The sequence below is a fragment of the Poecile atricapillus genome, chromosome W (assembly GCF_030490865.1).
Source record: "Poecile atricapillus isolate bPoeAtr1 chromosome W, bPoeAtr1.hap1, whole genome shotgun sequence".
Classification (NCBI taxonomy): domain Eukaryota; kingdom Metazoa; phylum Chordata; class Aves; order Passeriformes; family Paridae; genus Poecile; species Poecile atricapillus.
This window is the reverse complement of record NC_081288.1, coordinates 87,634,586-87,652,112: the sequence shown is the minus strand read 5'-3', so window position 1 is coordinate 87,652,112 and position 17,527 is coordinate 87,634,586. Positions and strand designations below refer to the sequence as shown.

Below are 17,527 nucleotides of genomic sequence, written 5' to 3'. Positions count from 1 at the left end.
AGATAGAAATCTTGAACCTGGAAATTAATTAAGTAATAGAGCTAAATCTTAATTAACAAGAAGAACTTAATGTAATGTTCCAGAAAAGTTTAGACTGAAAGTGACTGACTAGTTTTGAATTACTTGACTATAAACAAAAATGTGACTACTCACAGTGATTAGAAGAAAATGTGCATGAAGATTCATTATTTCTAATTTCTTTAGAAAGGTATTGTTAAGATAACTTTCCTGTCTGACCATTCAGAAGCCACTCTGGGAGTCACACCACTAGAGACCTGTCACTGCTGGGACTGAAGTCACTTCATAGCAGGCGAATCCAGTTAACCAACTGGTGCCCCGTTTGACTCCCTACTACACCACACTCAGAGTCAGACAAGTTTCCTTCACTGGCTCGGCCCCAGGCTTCCTGCAGCAGAGTCCCAGACACCTGGTTCCTTTGAGTAATTGAATCACATTGCAATGACATCATACCAGCTCCAGCTGGAACCTCCAGGAAGGGATCCCAACAAAAGAATCCCTGGGCTTTGGTACCCTCACAGTCTGTGCCCCTGATAGTCTGGGGTCTTCCTGCTGAGTCATCTGCTCCTGAGTCTCTGAGAGGCTGGTCACCTGGCTGGCTCTGCAGGTCCTTGTGCCCTTTGTTAGGCAAAGGGTCAGACCAGTTCACAGCTTGTTGCCTGGAGCTCCAGCCATTTCCCACCACCCAGAGCACAATCTGCATCTCCCACTGCAGCTGCACAAGGAGCTATCAGCAGTAGCAGTATTCCTCAACAGTATCCTCATGTACCTAGGCAGAAGATGGTTTACTTCTTGTCAACTTGTGGAAAAAGATAATCCCTTTCTGTATTAATCCTTCTGAATTTCTTTTTTTTACCTCAAATAATCTGAGTCTTGATAAACAATAGAAGGATCTATCTGTGATATCACACATCCTTTCAAAAATAAAAGACCTATCATTGATTAACAACTTGTATCTCATGAGGGTATAGAGGCCACTGTGAGGGGAGGCAACGGGAATTAAAAACCTGAGTCTTATGTTTCATGGACTCCTTTGTTCTGAAGCTATTAAACATAATAGATGCATTAGACTGTAACTTTCAGTGCTAAGTGCTTTGATCTCCAAACTCTTCAATCATTCCTTTAACAGACACATACAAATTACTTGCAAGATTAATCAATACAGAGAAACTTCCTTGATGGAAAGAGCAGGAACAGATGGATTCTTGCCCTTCCACACAGACGACAAGGACAAAAAAAAGTTTTCAAATTTTACACCCCTCTAGAATGATGAAAAGACCATATAATCCACTTAATCCAAAATCCAAATAGATTAAAAGGAGAAAATAAAACAGAGCTCTGAAAAGCACTTAGATATGGAGGCAAAAGGTCTATATTCTAAAATCTCTCCTTATGCATATCTGATAGACATTAGATCAAATCTGAGAGATTTTGCATTAGTGATTTTTGCACTAAGAATTCCTTTTTCAGAAACCAAAGGAATAACAATAAGGTTCCAGAAAAATAAGCTGCTTTTCAAATAAGTCAGCACTTTTGAAAAGCCCTGTATTAGTTTCACCTCTGGAATGGAGACTACTTCCCTACTTTGAGAGACTTTGGTGGGAGGTAAATATTTTAATAGCTTTGTTAGAATTAGGAATTTATTACAAAAAGTACTATTATTTCCAAAGGACTGCAATCTCCATTTCCCACCTCTACCAAACATTATAAAGGCATCTCAGCATTAAAAAACCCCTAAAACCTTAGCATTGCCTTAGGCAAGTGCAATAGTTGTATACATTTTAGCAAGAACCTCCCCAAAAAAATATCTCTGCCTCTCCTCTGGAATAAAGTTCCACCACACTAATGGTTCCCAACCTCAGAAAGAACGTGTTATATCCGTGTAAAGTCTTACTGTTAAAAAAGAAGCATCTGAAAACCTCTGATGAAGCATAGTACTGTAGAGATTTCATGTCAGCCATATGAGGAGTGGCTACGGTCACTTGGCTTGTTCAGCCTGAAGAAGAGGAGACTGAGGTCAGACCCCATCACTGTCTACAACTTCCTCACAAGGAGAAGAGGAGGGGCAGGCACTGATCTCTTCTCTGGTGATCAGTGACAGGACCTGAGGGAACAGGTGGAGGTGTATCAGGGAAGGTTTAGGTTGGATATCAGGAAAAGGTTCTTCACACAGAGGGTGGTCAGGCACTGGAAGAGGTTCCCCAGGGAAGTGGTGATGGCACCAAGCCTGACAGAGTTCAAGAAGCCCTTGGACAATGCTCTCAGGCACATGGTGGGATCATTGGGGTGTCTTGTGCAGGGCCAGGAGTTGAACTCAATGATCCTTGTAGGTCCCTGCCAACTCAGGATATTCTATGGTTCTATGGTTCTACGATTCTAAAAAAAATGACACAAGAGATCACTAAACTTCTATCAAAACTTGTGAGTACCATTCTACTCAAAGTAATTTATGGAAGACAACAACATGTGCCTACACAGAAAATGTAGTGTGACTGTAATATGTATTCCCATGCCTCAATTACAAAAGCAGCAATGCTTTCAAAAGCATAACATTCCTGTTCTAATTAGACTGAGTGCATGCTACAAGCATGCTCTTTTCTTGACAATGTGATCTGAAGTGACAGTAGATGTAGTAAAATGCACAAATGCCAGGCTTTTGCATAAATACAGTAAACAACTTGACAAAAATGAATGGCATATTTAGGAGTTAATGGATATTTTTCTAACATATTCCCATAGGAACAATAGAGGAAGCTTCTTCCTGCAGTCACACCAAACCAAATTACTATAACTAGAACAATCCCTGAGCATATGAACTTGTAGACATAGTACAAACTTACAAGCAATGGCAACAGTGTTATCAAAAAATAAGAATCATATTTCTCCAAGGTAAGAATTTTTCAGGAAATCTGTCCCAAGAGTGCTAAAAATCCTTTTACTCTATTATTAATTCACGGCTGAAACCTCAGCAGCTAAAGTGAAAAGAACTGCTGTCTAGCATAGGGGCAACTTACTACCAGTAAATAAATGGTGGTAATTTGTCCCAATATAAGGCAACAACTCTTGCACCTGACCCACAGCAATTGCAGGAACTCAAGAACTGAGACTTGCCAGAGGATACAGGTAGAAGGAAAGCATAAGGTTGGAATCCTTAATTGGTAAGTTGGATATTAGAGTGGTGAATGAGTGACATCAAATTCTATAAAAATCACTTTTTTCCCCAAAAGAAACAAATCAGAATCTGCCCATGGCTATGTAATTACAGTTAACAAACTTCACAATTCATGCTCAATATCTCCTGAAAGCCAGAAAAAACAGAGTGTTTTAATCTCACTCTTAAGTATTTGAAGATTGCTGTGCATCATCAAAAATACAGTGCATTTTTTGAGATGCTTCTTAGCTAAAATGTGCTGGAGAATCTACTCAAAGTATGGGGATATTGTGCTGGTTTTGCATTAACTGACATTTAGCGATAAGGGAAGAAGCCACCCATGGAGATGATTTTTCTGGGAGGAGCTGCTAAGAGCTTCTTCTGTGCCTAGCAAAAACCAATAGCTGGGTAGCTCTGAGAACTGACAACCTATTAAACCATTTAGAAGCTGAGTCCGCCTCTGTGAAGTTCACATTTTAAAGATCGGCAAGCCCGGGAAAGTTATCTCTTGCTTCCGGCTTTGAAGAGGTAACTGGGTGCTAGTCGGGCCGGCCCTGCTCCGCCGCAGCCCGCGCGGCCTGGCGGGGCCAGGCCGAACCCCAACGATGGCCGGGCGGGGGATGGGAGGCCGCAGGGCCCCGGCCGAGGCTGGGCCGGGCCACGACTGCAACATCTTGCCGACACTAAGCCCTGCCCCGCTGCCAGCCCACGCCGCACCAGGGTCCGGCGGGCCCTGGAAACGGCTCCGGGCTGAGCCAGGCCCCCTCCGCCGCTGCCCGTGTGGCCCGGGGGGGCCAGAGACAGTCATGCGGCCAGAGCGGCTACCACCGTTCTGGCCGGGCCCTCTGAGATCTTGGCACAGCCCCCAGCGCGGCCTGAAATCCATCACCGTGACTGCTTCGCTCACTGCCCAGCAGAAACCATCATGAGCATCTGCAGGCCCTGGGTGAGATATTAACTCTTTCACAGCACAGATGAAACTTGCAAAACATTGATCCTCTCTCGAGTGAGAGAAAAGGACAGAGTGAAGAAGACACGTAGAGAAACAACATGAAGACACCAAGGTCAGTAAAGAAGGAGTCAATTCCCAGATGGAAGGAGAATGAGAAGATGCCCTAGTATTGGGGCTGAAAGTTCTTTTGGTAAGGCCATGGAGATGGACTGATACACTAAAATATCCCCTTTAATTCATGAGAAAGCATGGGGGGATGGAGTGTTCAAACTGTAGCTGTGAGCAGAGGCATCCATTGATGAAGCTAAGAAGATGTTGGAGTAGTTGTGATCCCATGAGAAACTTGAACAGAGAGAGAGATGAGAGTGATGAAGAGCCTTTGCCCCCAGGGAGAGAAGAAGACCTCTGTTCCCAGAGATCGAAGAGATAGATGAAGAGAACCTTTGCTTTTGAACAGCTCATCCTTAGAATAATACCCCATAAGTTCACATGGCCCATGAACGCAGCTGTGGGAAGGCTGTGAAAATGGGAGGAACTTCACGATTGCAGATTTTCCAGGCATCTGCTATTTGTGGAAATTAAAAAGCCACGAGAGAACTGTTTCTTGTGGAGAAGTCTCCATGGCATGTCGAGAGAAAATTCCTCTCCCTACAAGAACTGATGAATGACTACTGTAGAGGTGGTAACTGATTGAAAATCCCAGGTTTTGTCTCTACGTTGTCAGTTGGGAAGAAAAGAAGTTGGGCAGGAGGAGAAAAAGTGTTCTGAAGGTTTTGTTCTGATTCTTTTAGTTCTGTTAATAAAGTTTTCTTTATACCTTTTAAGTTTTGAGCCTGCTTTGCCCTCCTCCTAATTCATATCTCACAGCAGGAAATGAGCAAATAATTCTAGTAGGTGCACTGATGATTTTATCCAGTGCTAAACCCACCACATTATTTGGTGCACTGGCCGGGAAACTAAAATTGGCAAACCCAAACCACTACAGATATAAAAGTAGCTTTTTAAGTAGTAGAAGACAAATAAAAAGCTCTCCATAAATAAAATTAATAGAAATAAAAGCAAAGTAACCAGTTTCATCATTTCATTAAATCAAAATTAAAGGCAGTATAAATTTCTTTTAAGATGAGCACCCATTTTCTTTGTATATTCACAATATTTTCTAACAAGTCTTGATTTAGTTATCAAATGAGAAATACCTAAAAAGTTAATCCTTTTAAGTAACTGCAACAAGAACATTTACACATACACAAACAGAACAAACACTCTCTCACTCTCTATCTTCAGGCATCTTTAAAAACAGAAAAAAAATTATCTTTGAATAAGGAGAAAACTTGTTTACTCTCTGCTGGTTAAACATCCAAACCATATGTAAATTCAGTTGCCTCCATGCAAGTATGTCCAAAATAGACCATTTTTACCCATGAACTTCTAGAATCAGAATTCATGATGTTTTCCACTCTGCAAATTTTTATTTGGAGTATCTAACAAATTAGCATTATACTATAAAATAATTTTCTTTAGAACTTGCTAAACTGAATGCAGAGGAAGCTTCTTAAAAATACTTATACTAACCTATCACTATCTACTTTAAAAAAACACATCTTCAAGATTTACATCTGGGTTTGCATCCACTTTTGATGTTTCTGAAGGCCTTCAAACCAGTTAACAATAAAAAAAAAAGAAAAAAAAGAAAAAGAGAAGTAGGAAAAAAGAGAAAAAATAAAAAAAAAAAGGAAAAAAATCAAAGAGGATAGATTGATAGATTGAATGTAATCGGTTAAGACAACCAGTATAGCTACTGAAGTTAAGAGCAAACATTTCATAGGCTTATCTGGTTCTGTGCTAGAGACTATATAGATATATGGTAGATCTCTAAAACTTGGAAAGCCTACATAATAATGAATATCCAGTTGAACAAACATTGGAGACAATACAGTAGTATATATTACCCAATCATTACAGTGCCTTTAAAAGAATATATATGATTTTAGTCTAACACCTCCTTCTCATAAGGTTCAAATTGGGATATGAATAGAAATGGCATAAAAGATCTTCTCTGAATTTTCTTAAATTAGTTAATTTTCTGAAATAGTTAATACTTGAACTACCAAAACTTATTACAAATTTTTACTTATGGTACTGATAAGACTTTAGAAATTATAAACATCAATTGTATTTCACTCAGTCTCATGGTTCAAAATAAGGGTAGCTTAAAAAGAATTTTGAAACACAAGACCTTCCCTTTCCATCCATTAAGATCCCAAATAAAGAATGCTAGATATTTAAAAAATTTATATATGAGATTACAATTCATTGTTTTAAGGGGAATGGTGTTGAATGTCATAGAACCACCTACACTGAGTAAATAAAATTGTACTATGTGACAATGACAGGAAAGTTTAAATATGGGGTCTATATGCATATATATATACTTTTATAATATATATAGTGTATACACACACACAATCCTTTTACCTTTATCTTGCACTTCTTTTGAAAATCGCTCCCTTTCAATAGCTGATTCACGTTCTATCCGCTCAATTTCAGCCAATGCATCCAATTCTACTTCATCATATGACGTTATAGCTCCTTGTTGCGAAACCTGTTGCTGTGTCTGTACCACAGGAGTTTGAGGCTGTTTTGCAGCAACTGAAGTGTTCTGTTGTAAAACAGGCACTTGTGCCTGAAGGAAAGCTGTCTGTTCATGCTGCAGCAAACACTGAGCAGTGTTTAATGGGCGGTTAACATCCTGTGGAGTAACGGGTGTTTTAGAAGTCTGTCCTGGGTACTGCACATTAAAAGGAATATCACCCTCTGACACACTGCTGTTTTCCAAACCAGAAAGCATATCATCCTGCTGGTCCATATCCGAAGATCTTACACGAGACAGTCTTAATGTAAGCTTAGTGGAGTCCTTGGAAGGAGAGCTAATGATATCATACATTGCAGCTTTTTCAGTCTGGTCTTTTTCATCCTTGCCTAACTTCATTTTCTTTTGTTTCTTTTGCTTTCTTTCTGGAGAATCTAACAATATGTCTGGGGGAACATCTCTAGGTGATGAATAAGGTGGAGGTTGAGATTGTTGGATTAAAGGTTGTCTTGATCCTAGAATAATAATTCAGAAAAACTGAACAGTTATGTTGTTCCATGTTTATATAAAAACACACTAAATATAACCTACATAATTTTAATATGTATTTATACATATATCTGTGTTCACAAAAAGTCTAAGTGAGATTGGCAGGAAGCACATCATTCCTAGATCAAGATTTAATTCAGATAGTTGCAGTGCATTTCCTAGGAATTGTAGCAGTCTACTGCAGGTAGATAAGGGATCATTTCAGAGAAGATGAAACAAAAAACACACCACCAAAAAAGACTACATAAAAATTATACCTGCAGGTTTAGAATATCAACTATTAGAAAATAGTCAATGAAAGCACGCTGACTACAGAAAAAAAGAAATATCAAAAAGATTCTTAATAAGGTTCATTGATGAAGACAATGTTCACTGCATAGGCATTAGCCATTTCAGCCACACATTTTTAAGTAACCAAACATATATATATAATCAAAACATACACGGCCTCTTTAACTTTCATTCTGACAGTTAATTTTCAACTTTTGGTTTTTTAGGGTTCTTTTTAAATTTCAGGTAAACTCATTCCAACCTCCCCCACTTATTGCTGTCTAAAAACCATTAACTATCTTAGAATATTTATTTATCATTCCCTATCTCCACTCTTTTTTTTCTTCTTTTTTTTTTTTTTTTAGCATATAAATTTCTATTTCTACATGCACCCATTTCAGGCTTTGAGTACATCTGGGGAAAATTTTAAATGAGAACATTTTTTTGTTAAAAACAGTCTTCAAATAATCACATGGCATTTTTTGTTCCTCAGATTAAATCAGCTCCCCATAACTGTTAGCCAGAAAAAGCTTTGAAAAACAGAAAAGCTTTTAAACGTCTCAATTATAACTGAGGTATAATTTTTGGCTTAAAATGGAGTACTGGTATGAAAAAAAAAAAGAACTTATTGCCTGGACCAATAGGGCCAGCCTCCTCTTGTTAAACAAAGCAAACATTTATCTAATCCCATTCATCCACTGAGGAATACTGATCTTCAGAAAGCAGTGACTGAGATTATTATTAGTAATTCTGTTTTAGGTCATCATAGGTCAATACTTCTAACAATACTCAAAAACTAACTGAAATACAAGTCCCCATGTGCTTTATTCAAGATATACCACTAAACAAGAAAGTAACTTTATTCTGAAGCTAAAATTCCTATGATATATTTTAAGAAATATTAAGAATCATTAAGCAATGTACTGACCTATAAATGAAAAGAATGTATACTTCTAGCAAAGCTTCAATTCATATAAAAGGTGTGCCTTTACTGACGACTTCTTTGCATAGACTACTATGCTTATTTTCTCTCCCTAGTATGTTCTGTGAAAGTCCTATAACTTCTGTATGTAGACAGCAGGGTATGAAATGGGTTTATCTTACTCTTTTTGTGACCATCAGCAACAACTCCATATTATGCCAATTAAATCCACAATTTTGGGAAGCTCTGTTTTGACTCATCCTGATTCCCAAGATCTTTACACTACTCAATTTCCCCTCTTCAGATTAGATACCACACTCAATCACCAGTACTGAAGACCTGGCTACACCCTATGAAGATCTCTCACTTGCCTTCAACCAGATTCCTATTCTTGTGATGTCCCCTCCACATACACACACACACACACTTCTAATTACTGTCTCTTTAGACAATAATTTACATAATCTCAGTATACTGTACAGCAGAAACTGTTTGCTATTAATTTCTTTAAGGCAATTACTACCACTCACTGGAAATACAGGCTGCATTTTTGTTTCTACAAATATTAGTGGCAACTCAAAACTTTTCAGAGATCTTACTGACGTCTTACTCTTGATTTATCTCCTAAATAAATACTTAAGAAGTTGCAACAATGGAACATTTACTGGTTTTTCACAGGTGCACTTCAAATAAAGAAGACATTTGATTCTCCATTGTCAAAAACATTTAAGTAAATTTGACAAGACTGTTATATTATTATTGTATTAATTTGGTATTTCTCATGCTGAAAAATAACACTGCATCAACAGAAAAGGTGGTTCTTTTTATCTTTGGGTAGACTTGAGGAAGTCAAAAGATATGCTAAGTGGTGACAGCAGGAAGCACAACTTTGGCATATTCAAATGACTCCAGGGAGCACTGCGAACAAGGTGGGCAGCAGGAAGGGCTCAGTGCCCCTACGGGATCCAGAGCTCAAGTGGTGGTCAAACACCCTCTCAGGAGGAGCCTGAGTATAATAACCACTCAGTGGGGACTCATGCCCTTTGCAGTCACCAGAAAGGACATTGCAACACAGACAAAAACATGGAGCCATCCAGGTCTCAGGCTGCACGGAGAGCCAGAGCCTGGCAGGCACTGTCATTGGACAGCAGTAGATAAAATTGCTGGGTGAGGTATGACAAGGTGGGTGATCTGTTCAGCCTGGTGGTGGAGCTGAGAGAGGAGGTAGAAAAGTTAAGAAGTATCAGAGACTCTAAGGAGGAGTTTGACTGGTGGAACCATGCTCTGGCCTCCCTGAGACAGGAGCAGCCACCAGAAAATAAACCAGATCAAGAGGGTCCTGTATCCTCCCCTTGCCAGGCTGAAGGCAGTAGATCAAAAGAAAAAGGTTAATGGAGGCAAGTTCTTCCTTGGGGAAATAAGTAAAAGCCCTTCCTTCCCACCTCACCCTCCCAGGTGCCTCTGGACAACAGGTGTGAGGCTCTGGATGTTGAAGGATGTCACCAGGAAAGTTTCTAGCCTGGTTTGGCCCATACATTACTACCCATTACTGGTCCTTCATGTGGGTGGCAATAAAGTAGCAACACATAGTTTGAGGGTGACTTTAAGGCCCTGGGATGGTTGGTGAGAGATTGTGGAACATAGGTAATTTTCTCCTATATTCTTCCAGTTGCAAACAGAGACACAGGAAGAAATAGACAGACCCCATCTATTAATAAATGGCTCCATGGCTGGTGTCACCACCAAAAATGTGGTTTCTTTGGCAGTAGAGTGGCCTACATGGCACTGGGCCTGTATAGATGTACAAAACACGCTCGCAGTGAGAGACTTCTCCAGGGTCAGGCTGTTCAGGTAAAAGCAGTTTATTATTTAGGTAGAGGGTGGAAGAGATCTGTTTACACTGCCAGTCACAGCGTAAACGTGGTCAGAGAGGGAGAGAGAGAGTGGAGAGACGGGTCGGAAAACATGAGGGCTGAAGGTAATTAATTAAGAGGGTAGAGAGAGAGGGGTAAGAACGGGGAGTAAGAAAGGAAGTTAAGTGAGGGGAAGAGAGCAAGTTAACAGACTAAGAGAGAGTAAGAGTAAGAGCGGAGCTTATGAGAAGGTAAGAATTTAAGAGAGCAAAGTTCTTGTTACAATACATTATATCTTTTTATATGGTGAATATTCTAATTTCCAGTAACCAACCAGTACATGACACACATTCTATAGAATTTACATATAGCCTATAAGAACTACTACATTACCATACAATGTTACATTTTAAACTCTAAAAGCTACTTTTCAAATTCTTCTCTTGCTGCTTGACCTTTGGATTCACTGTCAGCAGAAGGGTATTGTTCAATTAACAGGGATTCTCCTTCAGCTGGCTAGGCTATTGTTCTTTGGTTATATAGTAACTAACACTCAGCATCCTATAGCTCAAAGCTAGTTTTCAATTTTATTTCTATCCTAGGTTTCATATTTTCAGAATCTTTTGCTAAATAATCATATTCATAAGGTTTCCCTGTTTCATCTTCCCCAACTTGCCTGCAGGCATAAGGTGGGATTCACCTGTCAAAGGGGGAAGAGGATTGTCGGCCAGGAGCTAGCAGGGTTTATTGACAGAACTTTAAACTAGATGTGATGGGGGAAGGGGACATCATCAGGTTTAACAGTGATAAGGTGTGGGACAACATGCCATCCCACTCATACCAGTTTAATGCCAGCAAGAGATGCCTAGAGCCTGGAAACGGATCTCAGGTCAGCAGGAGAGTAGCTGAAGGATAACACCAAGGAATTCCAGGCACTCGAGCCAGTAAGCCAGCTTCATCAGGGGCCCAACTTAAACGTCTCTATGCAAACACACGCAGCATGGGGAATAAACAGGAGGAATGAGAGATGTGCACACACCTACGATCTTACTAGCATCATGGAAACATGGTGGGATGACTCCTATGACTGGAGTGCTGGAATGGAAGGATATAGGCTCTTTAGCCTGTATCAGGAAGGACAAACAGAGAAGACAAGGAGACAGTGTTGCCCTCTATTTCAATGACCACCTACACAGAACTCACAGAATCACTAGGTTGAAAGAGACCTTCAGGATCATTGAGTCCAACTCATGCCCTAAAACTTCAACTAGATCATTGCACTGAGTGCCATATCCAGTCTTTCTTTAAACACATCCAGGGATGATGACTCCACCACCTCCCGGACAGACCATTCCAGTACTTTATCACTCTTTTCGTAAAAAGCTTGTCCTGGGGTGACTTTATGATGCTGGTATCTCCAAACGCCTGGTTTATGTTATATATTAAGTTTTGCACCTTTAAGACTGGCTTTGAGAGCAAAGGAAGTTGAAACTGCTGGAGGCTGATGAGAGTTTTTTCTCTTGGCCAATAACTAGCCATTTCTGAGAACTGACAGTGGTTTTGACCATTGAAAAGTGAGATCAACCTGTGAACACTACTTTAAGACTTAAGCTCAAGACTTTCTTTCTTTCTTTGGTTTCCAGCTTCTGAAGAGGTAACAGAGCTCTGGTTCAGCCTCCCCTCCACCCCCACTGTCATGGGGTGGCTTCACCTTTAAGGTAGTTTTGAGAGCTAAGGAAGTTGAAACTGCTGGTGGCTGATGGGAGTTTTTCCTCCTGACCAATTATTGGTCATTTCTGGGAATTGACAGCAGTTTTGACCATTAAAACATGGAGTCAACCTGTGAACACCTCCTTAAGATGTAGTCAGAGCACTCTTGTCCTCTTTGGGTTTCCGGCTACTGACAAGGTAACAGGGCTCTGTCGTGGCCTCCTCCCCCCCCCCCCCCTCCAGGCCGGACAAGGCTGCAGAGGGCAGGGGGAAGAAAGCAGAGCCGGCCAGACTCGTTTAGTTTTCAGTTTCTGCTGCTGGACTGAAACTTGACACCATGAACTCTTGCAGCTTTTAAAAGCTTTTAATTCTTTTACTACCTGGATAAAACGTACAGATTACTCCTTTTTCCCAGAAAGACAGAGAGAGAGGGAGACAATCAACATGAAGAAGACATCATAAAACCACCAAAAACAGTGAAGAAAAGAGTTAAGTTTTAAATGGGGAAGAGAGAATAAGGAGATGCTTTACAAGCTGAAAAACCTTTCTGTTAAAGCTATAGAGATGGACAATAGTAGTTTAAAAAGACTCCTTTATTTCATGACAGAGTATATTGGGAGGAATGGAGTGTTCAAAGTGTGGATTTTGAGCAAAAGAGAGAGTAATTGTGATACAGTGAGGTCTTGGGACAGAGTTGAGCGAAGATTTGAGGCCGCTTGAGGCAATGAGAAAACTGTTTCCAGAGAAGCTCACAGAGACAGATGAAGAGGACTTTTGCCTTTGAATAACTCATCCTTAAAATGACATCCCTAGACTCATGGCCCATACACACCTCAGAGTGATGTGAAATGGGAGGAGAAAATCTAATGACAGATTTCCAGGCAGCTGGCATCAGGGCAATAGAAAACTATAACAGAAACAGTTTTCTTGTGAGAAACTCCATAGATTGGCAGAAGGAGACTTCTGTTTCCCTACAAAGACTGATGAAAAGACTGTAGCAGGAATTGGGACTGTTTTTAACCACCAAAGTTCTAAAGTTTTTTGTCTCTATGTTGTCACGTGTACAAAGGAATGGTCAAGTAGTGAGGAATAAAAGGGTTTTCTGGAAGTTTATTCTGGTGTTCTTATTCTTGTAGTTTGTTAATAAACTTTCTTTATTCCTTTTTAAGTTTTAAGCCTGTTTTGCTCTTGCTCTAATCCATATCTCACAGCAAGAAATAAGTAATGTTTTAGTTACTGGTTTAAAACCACGACACCCACCAGGCCGGACAAGGCCACAGAGTAGGGCAGGGGAAAAGCGGGGCCAGCTGGGCCAGGCCGGTTCCCTGGCTCGGCTGCAGTTTCTGCCGCTGCTGAGTTTCACCAGAGACTGCCGAGTAAAGAGAAGCCATCACAGACAGCTCCAGCCACTGCTCCAGCCACTGCTCCAGCAGAGATCACAGAACCAGCCACAAGGCCTGGGCAAGATTTTAACCCTTTCATTACCCAGATGAGACTTGCAAATTAATCCTTTTTTCAAGAGAGAGGGGGAGAGAGAGAGTGATCAACATGTAAAGAGACAACATAAACTATCAAAGACAGTGAAGAAAGGAATTAAGCTTCCGATAGAGGAGAGAAATAAGGAGATGCTTTAATAAGCTGAAATATTTTTCTGTTAAAGCTATGAAGATGGACAATAGTGTCCTGAAAAAAATCCTTTAATTCATGACATTGTATTTTTGGGGGGAATAGAGTATTTCAAAGTGTAGATTTAAGTAAATGGTGAAGTAGTTGTGATCCTGTGAAATGATGGAACAGAAAAAGAGAAGTAATAGTTGAAGATTTGTGGCCTTTAAGAGGCAAAGAGAAAACTTCTGTTTCCAGAGAGGCTCACAAAGACAGATGAAGAGAACTTTTGCCTTTGAAGAACTCATCCTTAAAAATGACACCCCATCTTGACTCATTGACCCATACACACCTCGGAGTGATGTGAAATGGGAGGAGAGAACTGATGGCAGAATTTCCAGGCAACTGGCATCAGAAAAATAGAAAGCCATGAAAAAAATAATTTTCTTGTGAAAAAACTCCATAGATTGGCAGAAGAGGACTTATTTTTCTCTACAAAAATTGCTAAAAAGACTATAGCAAAATTGAGACTGTTTTAACCACCAAGTTTTTTGTCTCTATGTTATCATGTGAACAAGGGAATGGTTAGGTAGTGGGGGATGAAGGGTTTCTGGAAGTTTTATTCTGGTTTCTTATTCTTGTAGTTTTTGTTAATAAACTTTCTTTGTTCCTTTTAATTTTTAAGCCTGTTTTGCTCTTGTTCTAATCCATATCTCACAGCAAGAAATAAGTAAGTTTTCTAGTAATTTTTTTTAGTTACTGCTTTAAAACCACATTTATTTGGTGCATTGGCCGAGAAACAAAATTGGAAAATCTAAACTACTACAAAGCTTTTTCCTAATATCCAACTTATATTTCCCTCGACACAGCTTGAGACTGTGTCCTCTCCTTCTGTCAGTTGCTGCCTGGAAAAAGAGACCAACCCCCACCTGACTACAACCTCCTTTCAGGAAGTTGTAGAGAGTGATAGGGTCACCCCTGAGTCGCCTTTTCTCAAGGCTAAACAACCCCAGCTCCCTCCGTTGCTCCTCATAAGGGTTGTGTTCCAAGCCCCTCACCAGCCTCGTTGCCCTCCTCTGGATGTGCTCAAGTGTCTCAATGTCCTTCCTAAACTGAGGGGCCCAGAACTGGACCCAGAACACAAGGTGTGGCCTCACCAGTGCCGAGTATATGGGGAGAATGACCTCCCTGCTCCTGCTGGCTGCACTATTCCTGATACAGGCCAGGATGCCATTTATGGATACTAACTATGAAGCAGGGAGCACAGTGCCTGTGAAATAGCAGGCTGCAAAACTTTCTCAGTCTTGCCTGAGAAAGTGGCCTGGGAAATCATAAGGAGGAATTAAAACAATCCTCAGAGATAGAAGACAGCCTTGCAGGTGCTGTTTGTCAGTTTCTTGTTTTCTTGCAAGAGAAAGTCGAGGGGTGGTGTACCCCACTGACCAATGATGGTGATGTGTTAGTTCACTAACGAATAAGAGTTTTACTTTTCTGTACTTTCACGTATCGGTCTATAAAAAAGATAGAAGGTAATAAACCGGAGACAAATTCTCCTGTTTGACTCCCAAGAGAGTCTGTGTCGTTCTTCTCGCCATTCCCAATAGAGCGACAGCCATTTGCCTTGGCCACCAGGGCACACTGCTGGTTCATGTTCAGGAAGTTGTTGACCCGTACCCCCAGGTCCCATTCTGCCTGGACACTGTCCAGCCACACCATCCCCAGCCTATAATGTTGCAGGGGGTTATTGTGACCAAAACGCAGGACTTGGCACTTGGACTTATTAAACTTCATCTTGTGAGTCTCTGCCCATCCATACAACCGTTCCAGGTCTCTCTGCAGAGCCATCCTACCTTCCAACAGATTGACACACACTCCCAGTTTAGTGTCATCTGCAAAATTACTAATGAAGGACTCAATACCCTCATCCATGTCATCAATAAAAATATTGAACAGGACTGGCCCCAGCACAGACCTCTGAGGGACACCACTAGTGACTGGCCACCAGCTGGATGCAGCACCATTCACCACCACTCTCTCAGCCCAGACATCCAGATAGTTCTTAACCCAGCAAAGAGTGCTCCTGTCCAAGCCGAGGGCTGCCAGCTTTTCCAGGAGTGTGCTGTGGGAGACAGTGTCAAAGGCCTTGATGAACTCCAAATAGACAACATCCACAGCCCTTCCCACATCCATCAGGTGGGTCACCTGGTCATAAAAGGAGATCAGGTTGGTCAAACATGACCTACCCCTCCTAAACCCATGCTGGCTGGGTCTGATACCCTGGCCATCCTGTAAGTGCTGCATGATGACATTCAATATAAACTGCTCCATTACCTTACCAGGTACTGAGGTCAGGCTGACTGGCCTATAATTACCAGGATCCTCCTTCCCACCCTTTTTGTGAATAGGCATCACATTGGACAGCTTCCAGTCATCTGGAACCTCACCAGTGAGCCAGGACTGCTGGTAAATGATGGAGAGTGGCTTTGCAAGCTCATCTGCTATCTCCCTCATCACCCTGGGATGGATCCCATATGGTCCCATAGATTTATGAATATCCAAGCATTTCAGCTGCTCTCTGACTGCCTCCTCCTGGATAATGGGGGGACCATTCTTCTCCCTGACACCATCAACCAACCCAAGAGGACAGCTGTCCTGAAGGCAAGTTGTTTTCCCAATAAAAACTGAGGCAAAAAAGGCACTGATCACTTCCGCCTTCTCCTCATCTGCAGTTACTAAGGTCCCTCCCGCATCTAATAAAGAAGAAAGGTTGGCCTTACCCTTCCTTCTACCATTAATATATTTGTAAAAAACATTTTTTATTATCCTTTATGGAAGTCGCCATTTTAAGTTCAAACTGAGCTTTGGCCTCCCTAATTGTTTTCCTACATTCTCTAGCAGCCCCCTTAAATACTTGCTGAGAGACCTGACCCTACTTCGAAAGATGATACATCCTCTTTTTATTCCTAAGTGCCACCAAAACCTCCTTGACCATCCAGGCTGGAGGTTTACCTCGTCGTCTTGTCTTTCAGCACACAGGGACAGTCTGTTCCTGTAGCCTCAAGATATCTGTTTTGAAGCACATCCACCTTTCCTGAACTCCTTTGTTTTTAAGGGCTGCTTCCCAAGGAACTCTCTGAATAAGTCTCCTAAATAGGCCAAAGTCTGTTGTAGTGCATCTAAAAATCTTGGTATATCCCAAGGGTAAAACTCACCTTCGGTCTGTGTAATGTTAGTTCCTACCTGAGAACCTTTTCCCTTCCCCCCGTCCCATTGGCTGTAACTTCCCTGTATCCCCCAATCACCCCCGCCCCCTGGTATAAGAGATAAGACGCAGGGCATTTTGGTCTCTTTCTTGCCCCGGATGGATGACATGCAATAAAGCCGGGATTATTCCAGCAAGTTTGGGCCTCCTGTGTCTAGATACTTTGAGTCCGTGTTGTATCCACTCCAGGATCCCTCTCCCGCCCGTGTTCCGTGAAGAGCAGGACTCTCACCACGTGGGGTAGAACGGAGGGGTCCCTCAGGAGAGGATTGCAACAGAGTCTGCCCATCATTAGGGCTGAACAAGCCCATGTTCAAAGGCTAATTATAGCCAGGGCCAGCCGTTCTTTGAAGACTTTTGGACGCCGTTTAAAATACAGCAAAAAAAGTTTCCAAAAGGGAGTTGATAATCCTCCGGCACCAGTGGACCTATTCCAGGGCAACGGGTATCTTTCCACCACCAGAAACGACAGAACAAATTAAGATTAACTCCGACACCAGGCCAGGGTAGGGGGAGCGAAACAGACCAGGGGGGACTGTGCTACTGTGAAACCCTTTCCAAGCCGCAGCCGTGCGGGGCTCAGCCAAGTGCAAAGCGGTGGGGTTCCCTGAGCCGGGGGCAGAGAGAAGAGGAGAAGGAATTATC

The 17,527-nt window shown here is 41.5% G+C and overlaps 1 protein-coding gene across 4 annotated transcripts in view; it reads right to left on the bottom strand.

Annotated features, from left to right (window-relative positions):
- LOC131592495 (nipped-B-like protein) overlaps positions 1 to 17,527 on the bottom strand; it is a 210,338-nt gene that overhangs the window by 95,082 nt on the left and 97,729 nt on the right. For 3 of the 4 annotated variants that reach the window (XM_058864040.1, XM_058864037.1, XM_058864038.1), the window contains exon 9: positions 6,597 to 7,226. The exons of the other annotated variant lie outside the window; for it this stretch is intronic. In XM_058864040.1, coding sequence (XP_058720023.1) covers positions 6,597 to 7,226 — 630 coding nt within the window. The remainder of the gene's footprint in view (positions 1 to 6,596; positions 7,227 to 17,527) is intronic. 4 annotated transcript variants of the gene reach the window in all.